We start from the raw sequence: 22,052 nt of genomic DNA on the forward strand, positions 1-22,052 counted from the left end.
TTACAATGTTTACATAACTAAACAAATACATATATGAATTCATATTAAATACCTATGAACCGTTTAAGGACAACTATAAAGCAATCTCATGAACGAAAATAGCAGAATGACGCAAGAAGAGCACCCGATCACAATTGTGGCGTGATTAGGGCAAATAATCAAGTTTAAAGTTAAATTTAAATAAATAAAATATGAAAATTCTGACATTTTCTGACTATTAGTCGGGCTAAAGTAAATGAAAAGCACAGGAAACAGATGTTTGGCATTTGTGGTCACTTGACCTGACCTTTAAGCACCATTATGGAACATATGAACACTCAAATGTAATCGAACTTTGACAAAATATAACAAATACACCGTAAAACAGATAAATTTGGCAAAAATGAGGTAAAAAATGATGTGAAATTTAGGTCAAAGGTACGAGTTGAGACCTATACCATTGATCGTAGTTTGGTCCCACTAGAAAAACAAAAGGGGGGGGGGGGTTTAGTGTTCTCAGATCACTTTCTGAGAAGATACAGCATTTTAAAAAACAGGCAAAATTAGCACTCTTTGATTATAGGGTAAATTCTGCACTTTTAACAAGTTAAAACATTGCTAGGGCACTTCATATGGTACTATTTGGCTATTTAGGAAATCGCAAAGTTATATACGTTCAAAAGGACCTCAACAAATATATAAAATGAGTATCAAAAGTTTTTTGATCGCAACAGGGCTAAATAAGCCATTTTTTCGACAAAAAAATCTGAATTTTGAAAAATTTAGCATAAGTTCTAGCCAAAAAACTCGGATTCAACAATTCAGCAGCCCTCCTCTATCGTTAGAGATAAAATTAATAACACTTCAATTAAGAATTTTAACATATTTTAGCAATATTGACGGAAATTTGGTCAAAAATGTGAAAAAATAACAGCTGAATTATGTCTAATATTCACAAAACTGTAAACCTCGATAACTCCCTATAAAAAACAAAAATTGAAAAAATCTTTTTATTTCCATATTCTACGCTGGAAGGGCTTTCTAATGACACCACTCACAACTCTCTACGATTATTATGTCGATTGGCCAAAATTGTCTGAACAAAAAAACCCATTTGAGTATATAGTTCCCCCCCCCCCCCCCGAGGGGTCGGAACAAAAACAATAAGCAATTAATTTCAATTTGTTTTAGCTGTTCTGCTATATCTTCACTGTCAGAAGGAGTTAGCGTCTATCGAAGCCATCATTGTGAGACATTTTACAAGAATAATCAACGAAACAATTTTGTTACACGGGCAGGGAGGTTGTCTTCCACGACATATAATTTTCTTTGGTCCTAATCCTCAGTCAAATCTACCATCAGAAAAATAGATCAACATTTTTCCATTAAATCAAGCTTAAAGACACTCCACTAGATTTTGATCTCATCAATCTCTATTAACTATGTCATCCTCTAAACTTATTCGAAAACATCTAAAATATCAGGTTCATCAATTTGTAAGGTTGTCTTGACTGACGCTGACTGAAAATTCGTCCAACTTTTTGTCGGCAGTTTGGAGCAGAGAAAAAAGCTTCTGACATTATTTTTAATTATGTTTCTTTGTGTCGTCAGATCTGCAATCATTAAAAACTTCTGCTTTTTGGTTTATTCTTGTAAGTCTACGTTTCGGGAGATTGACTAAATTTCAGCAAAATTTGCTCAAATTCTAAAATAAACCAATAACACAGAGGCTCAGTGATGTGCGTTTGAACCTATTGTTCACACCCTGTTGAGTTTCATTCTCGAGATATATTGAATACATACCGACAGAATCAGAAATAGGAAACTTTCAGAAACAATCGTTCTGACCACGATCAGCGTATGCTAAGTTATATGAACACAAAACTTGATGGATTCTACAATAAGGACAAACGTGTATACAACTGAGGTTAACAACAGGAAGGTTATCTTGTAAAAGGGACATAGGCAGAACTGATTGGAACATTACGATGAATAAGTGAAAAAAAAACAAATTTATCCATTTAAAACCAGTTCAAACCTAACTTCGAACACGGATGTGTGTCGACGGGTGTGTCGAAACGCAAAAAGAGGAAGACGGTAAATTCGAAAACATAGGACAGATCGTCAACTTCAACCCAGAAAGGAATAATCCAACGACATGACTATCAATAGCTTTTGGATAAAATAATTAATGAACCTCAAAGCAAATGACTCAGCATACGTTGTTTCAAAACATTTCCATAGTCTATTCTTTTGTTAAAAGAGCACGTCTAAGTTTCAAATTACTGGACAAGTCGGAGTTCATGTTTCGTCTTTTTGAAATCATCATAATAGTCTTAAAGATTGCAATAATATTATTGGCAACATGCTTCAAGGGCACAAAAGGGCATCAAGGGCTTTCTGAGACATCAGTTGATTGAAATTAATTGTCATCTTCTTTGATATTGCCTCTGAAACTTTAGGCAGCCATTTCATCAATATTATTAGTAGATCCGATAGGGAAAAGAGGGGTAATTTACGATGCATAAAACCGGTGCGAGAAAATCGTTAAGAAAACTACGAAGAAAAAACACGTCTGGTAACGGGGCGATCGTACGTGCCATAAGCAGTTTTTGCCTTTACACTCGTGTTTCTCCATCTCGTCCTTGTGTTGTCTCCATGACTCTTCCCAGTGGCCTAATGCCTCATGGTGTTTGGTCTTTCATTGCCCAAACTATGTCGTCCACTTTGAGCGGCTGATCGCTGTTTTTACATTTTGACCGTCTGCTAAGGGTGGGCAGATACTATTTCACCAAGCGTCGCCGTATATTGATCATCTTCTTGTGCGTATTCTTCCATGTCTTCAAGCTTGCAGGTTGCTTGTTTCTAAATTGTCCTGGTAGCAAGCTATTGAAGGGATGCTGGATAAGAAAGCGGTTTGGTGTCAAAAGCTCCTCGTTGCCACGTTTCTCAGCAACGTTAGTCAGAGGTCTGGAATTGATTCCGCTTTGTACCATCATTGTGAACATAGTTTCAAACCACAGTGTTCTTGATCCTAGAACGAGAAAGACCGTTCATTTGGCGCTCTGAATCAAACTCTCCTAGTTGCCACCAAAATGTGGGCCGTATGACAGATTGATTTTCCACTTTATACTGGCCACTGCTAAAGGTTTGTAGAAGCTGTCATTGTCCAAGGATTTAACACATTTGTTTAGTACTTGAGAAGCTAAAACGAAGGATATTCTTTGTAGCTGTAAAGAACTTGGGCTAGCATTGACGACTGCAAATTTTTCTGAAGGCATTGAAACGTATCTGTGTTTAGGACTGGACAAGTTTTGAAGTGATGAAAAAAGAACTGCACGCGTCACCATGCATCTACGTATCAGACCACAGCGTTTTCTGCAACGCCTTTGGAATCTTCGATGTAGACTGGTTCAAAAAATATACGCCATAATTAGTAAAAGAGAAATGGGTTTCTGTTGTCGGAAAATGAAAATTGGGTAGAGGCGCATAATTGGTTGAATGTTTTTCGTGTCAAAGCGTCGACATAAAAAACAATGAAATCGTATGCTTGCTAATCCCTGGGGAAGGCCAATCACAGGGTAACTTTGTTGATTGAAGGCTTTTGTTGGTTCTTTGTAGTGGTAAAGGCAAATTTGATGCGCATGCTCCAAGAACAAACGAAGAACTTTGCCATTGGCGTGCAAACGGATTAGATTTTTTTTCCAAATCCAGTTTTGTTGGTGTGAACTGCAATCGATAACAATCGGGTTGAAAAAAAAGGTCCTGAGAGAACTTCAGGAGATAACATCTGGGTGATTGAATGTTTTTAGTTGTATACTGTGCTGGTGTGTGATTGTTCTCATTTTCTTCGAACGATAAATTACAGTGAACACTGTTGAAATTATCGGGAAAATTTTGTTACATCTGAAGAATTGGCTCAAATTGTCTACAGGCTTAAGCGTCCTCGGACTTCTCGTCCCTGCAGCACATATTGCTCGTGATTTGTGTATCTCCTTCCACGACTACTCGTTTTCGCAAAGGAAATAGGGTCGCTCTGACCAATTCGGCTGATATTCATTGGTCTCAAGACGGCGAGTTCCGTGATCAGCGGGATTGAGATCAGTTGAGATGTGATACCTTAACTTGCGTGAAAAAATTTTTTATGAGTTTCTTGCAAAGGGTTGGAACGAAAAAAGTTTTGATTTTTTGCTATTCATTTCAAAACTATTTGACTGTCGTACCAAAGAAACAATTGGTGAATGTCACCGTCATTTTTCTTTGAATCAGTTCTAGAAGATGCACTCTTATAACGGTGCCTTCTAATTCCATTCTTAACACGCTTATTTGTTTAATGTTGGCAAGTTTGCACTTTCCCATGAGAAAAAAATCTTGCTGCTGACTTTTTGGCTATTAGTGGTGGGGAGGTAAGCAACGGCTGCCACTGAGGCATCTAAAAAACTGTGAATTTGACTTGTTGGATTTTTGCTCAAGTTATGAACAACTTTTGGTATTCGAGTTTCTGGCATGCCAAATTAGCTGTTTAGAACTTTCTGGAGGGCATATTGTAGTTCCAGTGGTATCAACTGCTCCCATTTTTTCCAACTTTTCAAATCTACCGCAGATTCATTTTGAATCTAATTGTCAGAGGAGTCAACAAGCCGAGGGGATCAAAGATTGAGGATACCAAACCAGCATCATTTGTGTGTACACTGTGGCATTATTAGGATATTGTTGTAGGGGAAACATGAAAAAATCGTCAGTTGTTACGTTCAATTTTTGAGCGAGAAGTCTCATTGTCTCTTTTTTCGTCTTTGTCATCGGCTGAGATTTCAGCGAGAACCTCTGGTTTGTTTGGAACAAACATTGTCAACCTGAAACCACCAATTTTTGGGCAATCTTTCGTCTTTGAAATGTATGTTTTGGCTTCTGCTACTGTTGGCAGAGACGGAATGTAGTCATCCATATAAAAAAAAGTGCTTAAGGGCGTTCAAGGCTGCTGGAGACTGAATTTTGTAATCTTCCGCACACATAAGAAGCACAAACAAAATTGCGCAAGAAGTTGAACCTATAGCACCGAAGATAAATTTCGTAAACTGGAGTCGTTGGATGTTGTTGTCTATCATCCAGAAAAAACGAAAAGCAGACCGGTATACTTGTCTGACGGCAATTTGCATAAACATTTCTTCAATGTTTGACAGAACCGAAACCGGGTGTGTTCTGAATTTCAACAAAAATCTTACTAAGTTATGCAGTAAATGAGGAGATTTGAGTAGAAGATTTGAGTTCATTGATTGGCAGCTAATTTTTGATGCTTTTTTAATGGCAATTCTCTCCGGATATGTATGGATTAGCGACTGGATGATGAGGTAAGTACCACATTGACTCTGGAGGTGGCGCTTGCATTTGGACTGGCTTTACAAAATTTTTGTTCGGAGCTGTTTGGAGTGTCTGGTTGCACTTTCGATTGAGACTTGGATCTTTTTGCAGTAGTTTTTGTAGACAATTCACTTCACTGACAGTAGGGAAGTAGTTGTTTTGGAGTTTCATAGCAGGGTTCCGGTGAAGGCCAATTTAATATTTGACGGTTGTGACAGGTTGAGTTTTTTAACGTTTTCACTGCTAATTTGTCTAGTGAGTTGTCTTAAATTTTTTCGGGTAATGTAATTTCAGCTTCTATTTCCCAGAAGGGCTCCACAATGTATTTCCGGCATGAGAAAGCTCGTAATCTCCAGCGATAGTCTAATTAAGATTAGTTTTGACGCCAAGTGGACGCTTTTTGCTAACTTGAAGTACATCGACTGGCTACGTAATGGCCAACGTATTGGCACTAAGCAGGGTGCCTTTTTGCGCCATTGGCTATGTCAGGGAAAAACTGTGACTAAGTTCCTTGAGGGTGTCACATAATTGGTTGCATTCCAGAATTTTAGCGTGTGATACGTTGAGACATGGCGGGTAAAAGGCTCTTGCAATACTTAATTGTTGGTTGATTTAATCAAAAAAAGTTACTGTAACTGTTTCATTTGTTTTTGACACTGGCATTTCAAGTTCAGTGTTAAGGTACTGTTGAGTTGTTGATGCTTGATATTCGCAGGGAAGCTGAAGAAATCTAGTAACTTTAACCAGCAGGAAGGTGAATTGGCTTCCGGGATCAATCAAGGCGTAGGTATCGAGCACATTACCTCCGTTTACAAATGAAACTGGTGTTGCTTGTAGTTGTTCATAACACTCAGGGTGATTTTTTTCGGTTGACACTAAAATTTTGGTTCGGACTCGAAGAACTCAAATAGGCACGTTGAAAACTCTGCTGTTGTGATTGTGCAGAAAACAATTAATCATATCCTGTTGTCTGGCTTTTTTTCTGTTGACGGTTTCAGTACTTTTGTTTTGATTTTTTTTGTTGAACGGATGGCAGATTTTGCCTGCTCGTAAGATCTTGTGTTGGCTGATTGGGGTTGATTGTTGAGAGCAGCGGTGGGCCGCTTAACTTCTTCTGAAGGATCATGAAAAGTTGGGTGGTGAAATCCTTTACATGTTTTGCATCGTTTTGAGCACAGACAGAGCTGCTTAATATGATAAAATGTTTGTTGCTCAAGCAGTTAGAGCAAAGGTTGTCCTTGATCACAATTTCATACCGTTGGTCCGTTGATCATTTCTGATATTCAAGGCATGAGCGAGTATATGACTTTCTTTTCCTTTCTCCTAAGACTCAATTGATTGATCAGCATCCTTACACGGAGGAAAGGGCGATTGACCATGCTGGTTTGCAGGGAGACTTGAGTGCAGTGAGTTTTGTTTCCAATTGTTTGATGCATTATTAGACAGTCGATTCATAGCATTGTTGTTCCTATTTTTAGTGTTGTTGTTAATTTTACTTAAGTTATTTTGGTTTTGTCCGAACGCGTTCTGATTATGCAACGGCTTATTAACATTTTCTCTGTTGGTTTTTATAATTTATATTAGTTTTGTTATTTTTAATATTTGTTTTTTTTAAATTGTTTAGTTAGTTTGACTATTTTGGTTTCTCAATTGTTGGCAGTTTTTGTCTTTCTGACTGGCATTGTTCACTTGATCTGCCGGTCAGACAGATTAGTTGAAAATTTTTCATTCCAAATTTTCAGAAGTGTCGAGAAGCTAAAATGAATTGATAACAATAAATAGTTTCGAAAAAGCCCAATGACAATCTCGATGGGAAGTAAAGAGATCAATTAACTTGACAAAAAACAGAAAGACAAACATGCACAATCAGAATAAAAGTTTCATTTTCAGAATTTTTTTAAAAAATCAAAAGAAAAACAGCGAAATTAAATTATGTTACAGCACGCGCCAAATAAACTTTCTCTTAAAACAAAAATTTGATTAAAAAACACTGATTTTGAACTTCCATTGAAAACCAGGTTTGAGGTCCTGAAACTGGTCACCTTTTGGCTCCCTTGACTTTTTGATGTGGTCGAAATCCGTTCTCCAACTTGATATCTTTTCAGAGATCTTGAAAAAATAAAGCGCTCTAATACAATCTGAATACATTAAATTGTGAAAAACCACAACAATAGCATCAATCGGTTTCACTCGGGGCAAAAGTACGCGAAATTAAAAAATAATGTTGAAATTGGTCGAAATTGGTCAAAATATCTGTAATCACAGATAATGACGTTGAAAGTGAACGCAATTACGCTTCCTAATGATAACTCTCTACGATGAATATATCGATTAGCCAAAATTGACTGAACAAGAAAACCAGTTGAACATATAGCTTCCCCCCCCCACCAAGTTGGGGTGGGAACAGCAGATATTTTTAGATAACTTCCCGCATTGAGAAATACCGACAAAAACGACGTACGAAGCGTCGGTTTTCGTCGGTTTCATCGGTTTTGCTTGTAAGAAGCGTCGGTTTTCGACAGTTTTTGTCGGTTTCGTCGAAATAGTAGGTTTTGTTTGTAAGAAGCGTCGGTTTTCGACGGTTTTTGTCGGTGTTTGTCGGTTTTGTCGAAACCCAGGTTACCCACCTTAAACGAAACTTTGAAAACTTACTAAGAGTTGCTGCCGTAGAAAACTTACAAAACTTTGTACGGCACCGTATAAGGCCGTAATAGGTTTTCTACGGCACCGTATCCAATTGATGTAATTACCGTTTTCAAAAGTCTACTTTCCTAAAAACGGTTTTAAAAACAACGCATATCTCATACAAGTCATTTTTTCATTAAAATTTTTGGCTCTTTTCACATCTATGGAAAATTACAAAACTTTGACCGAATGCTCTGCTCAAAATCTCCTATAGTTGTTTGTTTTTAACTCCGCCACTGCCGGTCCCAAGCCCGGAATGAAAAAGGAGGAGGGTAAAAAAACATATCATACTGGAAAATCTCGAAAGTCGGTTTTTCAGCTTGACTTGAGATACTTCCGACAGTATATCAGCTAATTTTTTTCAAAAAGTGACGCTTCGTACGTTTTAAACCGATGAAAACCGACGCTTCGTACGTTTTAAAACGATGAAAACCGACGCTTCTTACGTTTGGAAACCGACGAAAACCGACGATTCTTACGTTTCAAACCGACGAAAACCGACGCTTCTTACGTTTGGAAACCGACGAAAACCGACGATTCTTACGTTTTGAAACCGACGAAAACCGACGCTTCTTAAGTTTGGAAACCGACGAAAACAGACGATTCTTGCGCTTTGAAAGCGACGAAAACCGACGCTTCTTACGTTTGGAAACCGACGAAAACCGACGATTCTTATGTTTGGAAACCGACGATTCTTATGTTTAAATGCCGACGAAAACCGATCAAACCGACGAAAAAAACGTAAGGGTTTTGATCGGTTTTGGCGAAGTAAAAGCGACGAAAACCGACGATTTCTTATGTTTGAATCCGACGAAATTCTCAACAGGGGTTAGATATTATAACATCAGATAGGAAGAGGCTCAACTCTCAAACAGTGAACAAATTTTTCACAGGTGGTGAAAAAATTAAACCTGTTATTTCACAGAAATTGACCAACATTTACACATTGAATTTTTGCTAGGAAACAGCTACAGCAGCAGCACCTAAGCACCTTCGAAAAAACAGTTCCTAAATATGAACTTCATTAATGCTCTTCTCTTCGCACAGTCAACTTGGTTGACAGCCAACTCGATTTCATAAAACTCAAATTTCCGATATCAACTTGCAAATGTTTGTGCTAGGATTGGCAAATATTAAGAACTGACAAATTAATAAGATCTTTTTGATTCTCATTGTATATAAACAGATCCCGTATGTTAAGAGTTCGACTGATTACAGCAAAGGAACTTTTTAATTACAGCTGATATCTTAATAAAATCTCATCGTCGGCGTCGGCTCACAGTTCCGAGTCTTAGTCTCATGTTGGGTCGCTTGTTGAAATTAGAGAGCCGCAGAACCGAAGAGCTACCCGAAGCTCCCCCACCAACCGGCATCGATCGCGGGGACTCCCTTCTAGCCGGGGAACTTGACGATGTTTGTTGTGACTGCTGTCCTCCGCTGTTCAGTTTCATCAACCAAGCCAAGCGATCTAGAGCCGCTGAAAAACAACAAACAAGTGATAGTTATAAACTATTATTTTTATACTATTACGTCGCCCAAAATGGATCTCATCAGACTTGTTGCGATTGTGAACGATTGGGAGTTATCAATGTGGATCGAGGTCAGGGTCCGAAATAAGATCGCACCCATCTTCAAAAATAAGAAGCCAATATGTTCGTCTGAATTCCATACTCAAAAGCAATTTGGAAAAAATTTTCACATCTAATAAAGCCAAGGCAGAGTTTCCTTGCAAAGACATTGACTAAAGTCAACGGTCAAAGTAACTTACCTCTTTTAAACTTACGCCAGTTTGTTTCAACTTAAAATATAGGTCCTGACAATATGAAAACATTGCAGAAGGTCAGTTGAATTAATTAAGCGTTTCAGAAATGTAATGATTTAGACAGAAATCGAAAGAGGTAAGGTAGGGTTCAAATGAGTTTGAATCGCCATACATTTTTAAGGCATAGCTGTAACAAAAAAATGTTTTGATGACACTTGTTCTTGTGATTGCTATGACATAATTGATAATAGTCAATGACCTCGCAGTGGCTTGAAATTTAAAATTTCTACTAGTCGTTTTTACTCAAAATTTCTGATTTCGACACCTCAGTATCCCCAAGAATTTCATTTATACATCAATAGATTATACAAAAATTTCCTTTTAGAATTTTGTATACTTCATAAGCATTGAAATTAATAAAAATCCATGGTTATATCGCATTTATTTAAACACTGATCGAAAAAACTAAAAAGTACTAAAAAGTAAAAACTCCACTTTTAATTTGAAAATACAGCATTACAATACTTCATAGTGAAATTGTTTTAAATGGCTCTAATTGAAACAAAAAAATACGTTAAAGGATTGTTTGAGTTTAAATAAGCGTTTTGAAAAGACAGGCATCACAGAGCATTGCAGGGGGAAAACAGAGAACTCAATTATGACCAAACAAATAAAATTTAAATTCATAGCTAATTTTTGGTAAAAAACCTTCTAGGTGAATTGTAAACATAACTGTCTACTTGACAAAATTTAGAAATTTGAGAACCGTGCATCTGTGCCCTCAATTGTCTGTGAAGATCCAAACCCAAGATTATCCCAGCAAAAAAAAACGTGAAATTCAATAAAGCGAGAAAACTTGTAATTAACACGATTAAAATGTGAAATTTGAAAATTTATTTTTGCGCTTTACATGACAATATACGCAATGCCAATATACCCAATGCCATTCTACCCGATTCTCCCCGGTCGAGATGTGAGCGTGCGTAAGCGGAGAATTTTGTAAGAAACGTTCAATAATTGAGCCGAAATTATGTAAGGAATATAAAGAATGTGCTGAAAGCTTAGTTGGGTGCTTATTTTCAGCACTTGTCAACGCTTTTCTTACAAAAGCACTGCGCATTTTTCAGCACATCTCTAACAAAAATACAGCACATTTTTTAGTATATTCTTCACAAAAGTTTAACACTTGAAAATTTCAGCATAATTCTTACATAATTAACCCCACTTCAGAAAAAGAAATTTAACGCCTTCAGCACATTCCTTACTTAATTGCAGCACGTTTTCGGCTACACTTTTGCACATTTTTGAACACTTCAAAAAATAAATGAAATACTTCAACTTCAAAGGCTAATATGTAATGTTTTTCAGCGGAAAAATCTTAAATAATTATCCGCTTAATGTGCTAAAATTATGTAATGTGTTCAAAATTCATCACACACAATTAGCGGATAATTATGTAAGCATTATCCGCGGAAAAATATTTTTTTCAGCATCTTTGATTACATTTCTTATAGAATTCTCAGCAAAAATGACGATTCCTGATGTGCCAATATACCCAATGCAGTTATACCTAACTTCTTCCCCATGATCTGTTTGTTCAAAAATGTAATCAAAAGTGTTTTCTCATATTTAACCTGATAATTTAAACCCCTGTTCGGTTGTGCTAGTTTCATATCAAATCAAAAGGTCCACCAAGGCATGGCCGTGGCCCGCGAGGCATAGTCAAATGACCTGTCTAAATATTATTCTAAATAATCGTTCTGATAATTTCAATAATAAGAACCGTTTGAACTATTCAGAAAAGCCTCAACTTCTGCTTTAAATTTACATTACCCGTATTTAATTAACTCGGTTATGATAATTTTATCAAAATTTTATTGCTTTATAAACTTGAAGTAACATAAAGACGCTGCAGAAAATTTACAAGTTATTGTTCCGACCCCTCTTGAGGGGGGAGGAACTATATACTCAAATGGGTTTTTTTTGTTCACTCAATTTTCGCCGATCGAGATATTCATCGTAGAGAGTTGAGACTGTTATCATTAGAAAGCTCGTCCAGCGTAGAATATGGAACTAAAAAGATTTTTGTAATTTTCGTTTTCTACAGGGAGTTATCGAGGTTTAAACTTCTGAGAAAAGTAGAGTGATTTCAAGTTGTTTTTATTCACATTTTCCGAAATTTTTGCCTAAATTTTCGACAATTTTGCTACAATTTGATAAAATTTTTAGGAATAAAATCGTTGATTTCATTTTTAAAGACAAACAAGCATTGTTGATTATTCTGATTTAATTTTTTGATCAAAAACTCTGGATAAATATTTCAAAATTCAGCCTTTTTCATTAAAAACAGCATGAAATAAGCTACTTTAGTCCCCTTTAATTAAATTTGCCGGGAGTACACCCCCAAACAACACTAATAAGATCTTTGTAGACTCAGAAGGGGGCTATTCCTACATCTACTTCCGTTGTGAGTGCTCTGTAATTAAAACTTTGCCGTTTTTTGCTAACTTTACTCGTTGATTATAAAAAACGCAAATTTATTTTTGAGTTTTCAACTAACAAATTATCTATATCTACAATATTCGAATAATCAATTGTTCCTAAGGGGAAATAAGCAATAGCAGGGCTAGTTTTGAGCCAATTTTGGACTGTTACAATCCAAAAAGAATTCGGATTGTAATCCGTCGGTCTCTTTTTGAAAAAAGAACTTTTTTAATAATAAAGAACAGAACATATCAAATCAAAGCTCAGGAGTGAGAGGTCCAATTGGTTTCCTATTTGGCTCCAAGCTATTGTATTTAGTTTTTCACTTAAAAGTTTCTGATCGTTTCGACTTTTAAAAACAATTGATCTCTAAATAAATAAGGGCTTAATGAACATTTCTTCTATTTTTTTACTTAATTTGGTCAACTTTTAGCTTAGTGTCAGCAAAGATAGAATGCTTCTTCTTTCTACTGATTTTAAAATTTAGTATCGATTGCGGTTTTAAGCCTGAAGTTATTGTTTTCTGGCTTGGATACTACTAGATTTCAGATTTATTTTTTCGTTTTTAGATTTTTGCCAGTTGTTCACGTTTTCTAGTCACATTATCACATTATTGACAGTTCTCATATCACATTATTGGCGTTCAAAATAAAACACAATTGAACATATTAAAATCTTGAAAAATATAGATTATCGTTTTAACCGCTTCGACACTTCTTTCTTGAAGAAATTAATTGAGTTTTTTAAATTTGTTTTTAACTGTCATTTTTACTTTGTCGTTTCGGTCGTATGAAATTTCTTGTATAATGGTATAATGATAGATTTCCTTGGCTTTTCATAGAAGAATAGATGAGCCGCTATTCTGATATTAAAAGATAGCTGATGGCTTTCATGACTTTGAAAACAAACGTTTTCCAAAACTGAAAAAAAAATTTAAATTCGTAAGTTTGTTCTTTTTACTTTTTTTGTTACCTAATCTCGTTAATTACAGGTCGAATATGACATCATGGGTGTCAAGTGAAGGATTCGAAAGGGGTTTATGTCCCAAAATCTATTTTTTAAAGAATGCGTTATGACCTTACTGACTTCGACACCGGTTTTTCACAAAAGTAAATTATTTTAATTTTTGTCATATTTGACGTTCTTTTTGTAGACGCAAGACATATTCTGGATAATTGCAGCTCTCAAAGGCTTCTTTTGGATGAAAAAAAGACCGTATTTAAATATTTCACTTTGTAATTAATGTCTTTCATGACTTTTGATATAATTTTGTTTCGAAAAAAATCAAAATTATTACATACCTTTGCCCTTTCCTCTTTTTTTGTCTACTTGTTACCTAGTCTCATTATTAATTGGCCACATAATACATTATCGGTGTTTGAGGAAGGTGCAATTGAATACATTTTGAGGGCCAAAATATGGGTTGACGGTTTTGAGAGCGTTTTCTGGCAAGTTTCAATTGAATTTTGATTGTTGTTCTTTTGTTCTTTTTAGCCGCTTAAAAAAATGAATGAGGACAGGTCCCAATGCCCTTCTATAGAAACATTGGTAGTTGTACCCCTTTGAGATATCTTACTTGATTTCAAATGGTTTTCATTACTTTGAAGTTAATTGTTTTAAAAAAATAAGCGAATTTTTTAACTTTACCTTTTTTGTTCTTTTTTGTCTAATTGTTACCAAACCTTCTAATGGAGTGGTCCATATCTTATCTGGTGATTGATAAGTTATTTTGTTTAGTTTTAGTTTTATCTGACGGTATGTTGACTTTGTTATTAAATTTTGTTTCTTGAAACGGACATAAAGTTTTTGATGTAATTAATGTTTGTTGTTGTTGTTATTTGATTTTGCTGTTCGTCTTGACTCGCATTCTTAATAAGGGCATATCACAGCAATCTATTGCTTCAATGTTTACTCCACTGAGTTATTTGCTTTGGAGGCTATCTTATTGTTCACACAAAATTTTTTTGAAAAATACTTGGGCTTTTTTGGGTTTTCTTTGGGATTCCCAAAAAATAATTTTTGGGTTTTTCTATCTGTTTCTCATTTGGTAGACAATTATGTCAAAATTGGGGATGGGTGGGTCGGAACCTTATGTGCCATCGCACATTACCGAGACGCCTTGTTGCATATTAGTCTGGAAATCAGCAAGAGAAGATTCCTGCAAAAAACAATTCATTCGCAACGAGTTCTCACAAATGTAAAGAACGAGTTCACAGAATTTTGTATAAGTTTGCAAAAAATCTAAGCAAAAATCCAGCATCAAATTCTAGGCTATTGTGATCACAATTTCATATTAATAAAGATTTGAAAAAAATTACTTCAAAAATCTTTGCAATTAAGTACCTTTGCTGTTTGTGACATTTGAAGCGTTTCTCAAACCACGCACCAACTTTTGAGATTTTTGCAGTGTTGTTCAATACTAGAAATACTTTTCGTTGCTGTCCAGATCACATGACTCTTAATTAACTATCTCCGATTTCCAGAATGATTCCTGATTTCCCAAAGGCAAAACCTTTGATTTTCAAGAGATAAAATAAAGAATAAAGTCGCTTAAAATGAGCGCGATAGATACGAGCCAGAATTTTTCGAAAAAAGCGTTCTGCCATTTTTATTTGCTGAGCATCTTTCAGGCAGGGCAAAGATCATTTGATTGAAATGGCAAATCTTAATTGTCCAACTAAAAATGATGGCACCTATCTATATTTGCTATCTCCGTCTATATGAAACCCTTTAAATATTTCTTCTAAATTTGATAAGAGTTGATTATTTAATGTATGCAGAGCGAATATTATAGACGTCGATCCAGTGAAAAATAAAATAGGGCTAGCTTTGAAAAGATCCGAGAATTTCGAAAACTGTTTTCAAATTTCAAAAGCCCGTTGGTAAATCAAGTGAAAACTTTGGTCTCTCTTAATTTGCGCTTTTTGCGTAATTGAAGCGTGGTCGAAACAACTTAATTCACATCCAGTGCCCTTTAAAGGTAAATTACAGCAATATATGCAATAACTGCAATACATAGATAGATTTTGATCCCATAACTGCACTAGATAGCTTTTGTTCCGTAAGTTATCTTACTTTTTATAACACCTTTCCAATGTTTGTTAACCCTCTAAAAAGTTACTACTCAAATTACTACTTCTACTATTACTACTACAGTATTGCTAATACTGTAGTAGCTAAAATAATCTTATACTGTAGCCAATATTTCAACGAAGCTGAAATATTTTTAAGGTGCATACACAAAACTTAGTGTCGAGTGGTGTGCGAGGATCGATGAGATCAGTTTTTCAAATTAAGCGAAATGCAACTTACCCATTCTGTCAATTTGTTTGTCGAAAAATGAGCCCAGGTGAAAATCGCTCCCAAGTTTTACAGGTAGCTCTGGAAAGTAGTTCCTGCGTTCTACCAAAATGGAACCCTGCACGCATGCCGAATGATAAATGCTGCAAACAATTAACGCAAAAGAAACCTTTGCCAAATTAAAATAAGAAAAGGGTTTTTTCTTCAAATTGTACGTGGCGAGTGGGTGCATTATTTTGGGTAACGTTGTTTTCACTAGCTAGCTATAACAAACCTATTTTGGCTTGAAGTAATGGACAGATCAGTTATGCCGTTGAAAAAGTGTCAGTTGTCTTAAATTGGACAGAAAATGTTTAATTGACTAATGACAAACACTCGGGAAACTTAAGAATTGATGTCCGGATGTGGGGCGTAACTTTAAGTGAAATCTGGAAATAGTCCTAATAGGTTCCAACTGCTTCAGTCTTAATTTTCACGCCTACCCTTGTTGGGATTTCGGTACCACCTTTCGATATGTCTTTTATCCCAATTTAGCCAACGGGTTAGTTGACACAATTTAGGCACTTTTCTACGTCTTTCAGTAACCCTCGTTTTTATGACATCAATTCTCTTAAGTACTTCCAAAAGCGGGAAAAAATTTTAATCAACACGGGATTAAATTTTATTCACGCAACAATCCGCTTTTACTTTTTTCTAGGCTATAAAACCCCCTGTGAATTTTAAAGGGCATCATAAACTGAAGTTGCAAATACTGACGGTTCAAAATAGGCTCCTAAGTATGGCTGATTTTCTGAAAGAGTTTCTTTGGTTCATGAGTATAATATTGAAACTTAATCGGATTATGACTTAAGGTGGATTCTTTACATATTATTAGACAACAGTGACTAGCATAATGCTCACACGTTTTAACAATTGAAGTGGGCGTTTTTGAAAAATGACGTATGCGAAAGTATTATTGTGCCTGGTCTTTGAAGATTAATTTTATAGACAGCTTCAGATAAAATTAAATGTTGCCACCCAATTTGTGTACTTGACGGCGCCTGAAAAAGTAATAAAAATTTCTATAATTCGCGAAAAACAATTTAAAAGAGGAATAAGAGACAAAATGATATAATAGAGGTAAGATTATTTGCTACATGCAAATCAAAATTGCCAGACACAAACTTTTCTAATAAGGAAAAATCAAAGCTAATTATTTTACTAATTGGAAAGCTTTAAAATTACTATCTAATTTCCTTGTTAGTGGAGTGTGAGGCACGAAGTATTGCGCAGGACCCTTGGGCAAAGCTAAAACCAACGGATAACGTCAGAGCTATAAAAAAAATTTAAATACTATCTACCGGACAGAACTAACTTATATACGTTAATAAACCTCGCCGGGACCTTCAGTACATAAGGTTTGGAATAATTTATATTCCTTGCCAGCCTAACAGTTGAAATTCCTCTAATTCAAGTCGATGCACGACATTATTTCGGCGAAAGAACTATTGCTGATAAGTTTTGCACCTCCTTCGAAGATTATCCTATCCCTAATTAGTTCTCAAAAATGAACGCCTCTACGCGGCAGAACTACGAGCGGATAGCTCACAGAACTAGAAACTAGAAGTCAGCTCACAAGATCCATACAATCTGTACACAGACTGCGAGAAAGGGGTTTTTGAGGCAGGATCAGGCAAGCCCAGTCTCTCTGGTCCCTAGAATGCATTTGACCACGAAGCACATATTCGCCATGCTTCTTCTCATCCTCGGCGGCATTGACACCAACCCCGGCCCAACGCCTTGTGCCAGTTGTCGTGGTAGCAACTGGAGTCATTTCAGCAAAGGAATTATTGCTTATAACTTTTGCACCTCCTTCAAATATTATCCTATCCCTAATTACTTCTCAAAAATGGACTCCTCTATGCGGCAGAACTACGAGCCGACAGCTCACAGAACTAGAACTACAGCTCACAGATCCATACACTCTGTACACAGACTGCGAGAAACTGGTTTTTGAGACAGGATCAGGCAAGCCCAGTCTCTCTGGTCCCTAGTATGCATTTGACCGGGAAGCACATATTTGTCATGCTTCTTCTCATCCTCGGCGGCATTGACACCAAACCCGGCCCAACGCCTTGTGCCATTTGTGGTAGCAATTGGAGTCAATATGGCGTCTGGGTGGCCGCGAAGAATGGGTACACCTGAATTGCACTAACTTACAGTCCATAGGGCAATGGAACAAGTTCGAATGCCAGCGCTGCACCTCGAGAAAGATAATATAAGCAAATCCTACCAGGCAGAGTTCCCCTACTCAAGACAACACACCTCAACATTCTTCAACTAAATTGCAAGGGTCTCCATCAAAATGGCTGAACACCATAGGCTCTATGCAGAAAAAAAACATCCAAATAGTTGCCATCCAGGAGACCAAACTCAAGGAAAAATCCACCCTCAAAAAGGCCACCTGACTACTGCATAATCCAAGAGAATAGACCTAACGAAAGAGCCAAAGGTGGAGGGCTAGCTGTCATCATGAAGGAAACAACTCTGGTTCAGGAAATCAAACTTCGGACTTCTGACAAACACTTAAAAGTCAAAGCCATAGAACTCGCCAAGATTGGTAATAACATCAAACTAGTGAACACCCACGTACCACCTTCGTCTATCAGGATACAAGAACACCAACACACCACCTTCGTCTAGCAGGATACAAGAACACCCACATACCACCTTCGTCTAGCAGGATACAAGAAATCACTAAGTAAACTACTTGAGTTAGACGACTGCATTATTGTCGGTGGCTCCAATGCCCATAGCCCCCTCTATGGCACTCAAAACTACTGGGAGATACACGAGGAAACCAAATTGTAATTCAAATAGTCCTCCTAATTATTTATTACTCAACGAAAAGGCCATCCCAAGAGTAACTAATTCTTGTAAAAGCTACCCGGACATCAGTCTCGCCAGCTCAAGCACAGCAATTAACATCGACTGGCACACGGAGTACGCAGTAGGCTCGGAAAGTTTACCAACAATTCTGTCAATCATCTGTGACCTGATCACACATACAAAACCACACAGATATTCCCTCAACATCCGCAAAGCTGACTGGACAAGCAATAAAGACGACATTGAACTAAAACTGAAGAAAGGACAAAGGCCAACAAATGTCTACCACGCCAAAAGGACCTCAAGAAAAGCCACAAACACAGCGACTGGGAGATATATCCGACAATAAAGAATAAAAACAGTGGTTGCTAATTTTCTCAGCGAAGCAGTAAAAATTTCTGAAAAGAACGAGAAGACACCAACATAACGCAACTAAACCATGAAATAAAAAAACTTTTTCGAAGTCAAAAGCGCAAAAAATGGATCAAGTTTGTACAAACATTTATTCACAGAGGTAACTGCTCTCAACTCTGGAGCACAGCAAAAATACGTTTGTCAAGTAACGCTAAACCAACTGCAAATAGAGCTATATACATTGACGTTAAGACTACTCCTCGCCATGATCCAGGAATACGTGCAAACAATATTAACAAACAATACACTCCACATCAAGCAATGTAAACCAGAAAAGAAATACACTAAGAAAATAAGGAAACTGAAAATAGAGGGCAGAATGTTTTAAAGTAACACAGTGGAAGAAGCTATAATAGGCACAAAAAAGAAAGGCGCTGGGCTCTGTTAAAATAGAGCTAACCCACCTACTTCATCTAAATCCACATAGCACTCAGATGCCCCCTGACACTATAAACATTTCTGTAAACATTGCAGAACTCCCGAACGTCTGGAAAATTGGTCGGGTTATACCCCTACAGAAGCCGGGAAAACCCTCAGACGGATCTAAAAGCTTCATAACAAGTGCAATCCTCTACCCCATTGCAAAACTAACAAAAAAACTCAAAGTGATCTTATAGAAAATCCACTAACACGAACATCAGTACGGCGTTAGACTTGAGCACCCCACAACGACAGCTCTCAATGTTATCCTCAACGATATACAAAAAGGCCCTAATCAAAAAAACCTTGCAACCGCACTCTACTAGTAGCCATAGATCTCACCCCCGCTTTCGACACGGTTGATCACAACCCAAGACAAAGAAACATACTCGAAATACCACTACCAAATAACACAAAAAGATGGGTCGCTTCATACTTACTTATTGTTATATTTTACTTACGTAGAATATAACAATAAAACATCAAAAAACGAAGAGTCAAACAGAGTGTCCTCTAAGGTGGTGTATTATCGCCAATGCTCTTCAACATCCACATGAGCAATCCACCTATACCCCCCGAGAGATATGAATTTCGCGTCTCACGCAGATATTACTTTAAATTTAGCGCGGAAGATATTACTTTAACTAAATTTAGCCAAATGGCTGGACTCATTACCATCAGTCATACACGACCTCACTGCACAGAATAATCAGCCTTCCTCTCAACTTTCCCCTGATGTTGACTATGCCGCTCATGGTCCCCCTAAACCGGGGACCGCATGTCATTCACCATGGCTACAACTGCAACTAAGGTACCAGTTAAAAGGGCCTGTTTGTCGCCAAAGTTACTTGCGAGTTGCAGCTCTGTGCGACAGCTACTAAAACAACAACTATCCCTAATTTATGTGCTGAGGATATAATATGGGTCAAGTTTGGACTCAAAGGATTTTGATGGATTAAAGATTTTGATGAGTCTTCGCAAAAATATCAACTACATGGAGCGAACTCTACCTTTATTTTTCATCGAGGTTGTTAAAGAGCAACTAAGCAATGGACTTGCAACAGATTGTAGAAAACTGGCTGTACGGGTTTTGATTACAAATCGCAGAACTTCCAGAATTACTTCTGATCAATCCTGTGCAATACGTTGAAAAGTATGCGGCAATGGGCAAGGCTTTTTCATTAGACCAACCCTGTATGTTTTGAAAAAAGGCCTTCTGATAGGTGAACCGCTTTTTGATTGGTGCGGAGGTGAACTGAGATGCCTTAAAGATTTAGTTGTCAGCTGTCCTAATAGGGTGTAGATTATTCAATGCTTTCGGCACATTTTCACTGCCGCTAAACTTTCCAAAGCTAGAACTTCGGCCGGTCAACCAAATTGTCCCTAAAAAACTTTTGACAAAAAAACCGATGACGAAGTTTTGACGTTAGCAGGGATGGAATCGTTTTCAAAACGGCCACCTGTCCGTTTTTTTCCAGCAGATATGATTTGATGAAGATGCCGTAGTGTTTTGGCACCCTTTATAATCTCAACAGTGCGTGCAGAACGAATACGCTTAGCAGAATAAATACTTTTTAGTTGTTTCTCTGAAGTTTGTTTTAAGTCTGATCTCAGAAAATCCGGCATTGTGTTCCAGAATTGAGCACCACCAAAAGAGAAGGCTTTCTGCTTCAATTCTGAATCCTTTGGGCATCCTGAAAAACTTCTCGATTTTTTTTTTCACAGAATTAAATTAAAATGGCTGCAAACTGCTGCTTAAACAAATTTTATGGGGTAGGCAGCCAATTTTGAACTCTATCCAAGTTTGAACCTTTGACTTATCCGATAGAACTCGCATTTATTCTGTAGTAAAGGGCATTGCATTAATCCAGTCCAAATAATACAACACGTTTTACCTGTTTTACAAGCCAACCAGTTTTACAAGAGTTTAATGTTCATCTAAAACAACGCCAAAATCTTAGAGTTAACTGCTTGCACTTAACTCTAAATAGTTCCTGTAACACAAAAAAAGCAAGTGGAGCTTGATCTTTATTGCCTGACAGATTCAACAAAAATGGTTGTTTTCTCAGTATTCAATTTACTTTAGCCATCATGTGCTCGTCAACAATTTGAAAAACAAGCACTACCGATATACTGCCATTATTGGTTTCAAAGGAAAATTATCAGGCTAAAAAGGTACATTCTCATTTGTTTTAGTTAGGTACAGGTTGAATATATTTTGTCCCAGCAAGGACCTTAGAGGGACTCCAATATTTTTAGAGCACTGGAAGTTCAAACAGTACTGCCCCGATATAATTTCTCAGTTAATGTTTCACAATACTCCTATGAGCAGCTCTGCTTGTCATTGCATCTTGAACATCAAAACAAAACCGACTAAAGTCGGGCGAATTGTCCTCAAACGGTCAGCGAGCCGTTGGCTTTGATAGTACCTAGCTGGGGCTCAAACATGCTAGCTTTGGGGTGGGGAGGGTGAGTGGAGCGCGGGGGGGGGGGGTCAAGCGATGGGGGGGGGGGGTGGTAGGGTTGGACAAGATGCGGAGATGGGAGCCCAATCCGCCAGGTGGAGGAGGGTGGACTGAGGGTGTGTAGGGGGTGAGTGGGGAGGGTAAATCAAACGTAACCGGAATAACCGATTAACGTCAGGTGAATTGCTCTCTCGCAGGACTAATATAATTGTTGCAAAATTCATTTGAGAGCAATTAAACATGACCAACAAACTTTTAAGATTAAGAACCTCCTTCACTTCAAGAAATTGTCTCCTCAAAACAGTTGCGGTGAATCG

The 22,052-nt window shown here is 37.2% G+C and overlaps 1 protein-coding gene across 1 annotated transcript; it reads right to left on the reverse strand.

The window, feature by feature from the left end:
• Window positions 1–9,166: 9,166 nt before the first annotated feature.
• LOC142349414 (uncharacterized) lies at window positions 9,167–16,375 on the reverse strand. The gene is made up of 3 exons (XM_075400954.1): window positions 16,187–16,375; window positions 15,581–15,951; window positions 9,167–9,499 (listed from the first exon to the last, which is right to left on the reverse strand). Exons 2-3 carry the CDS (start codon window positions 15,798–15,800, stop codon window positions 9,282–9,284), a joined length of 438 nt encoding a protein of 145 aa, XP_075257069.1. The 5' UTR covers window positions 15,801–15,951; window positions 16,187–16,375; the 3' UTR covers window positions 9,167–9,281.
• Window positions 16,376–22,052: the final 5,677 nt, after the last annotated feature.

The sequence above is a fragment of the Convolutriloba macropyga genome, chromosome 11 (genome assembly GCF_964194025.1).
Source record: "Convolutriloba macropyga chromosome 11, txConMacr16.3, whole genome shotgun sequence".
Classification (NCBI taxonomy): Eukaryota; Metazoa; Xenacoelomorpha; order Acoela; family Convolutidae; genus Convolutriloba; species Convolutriloba macropyga.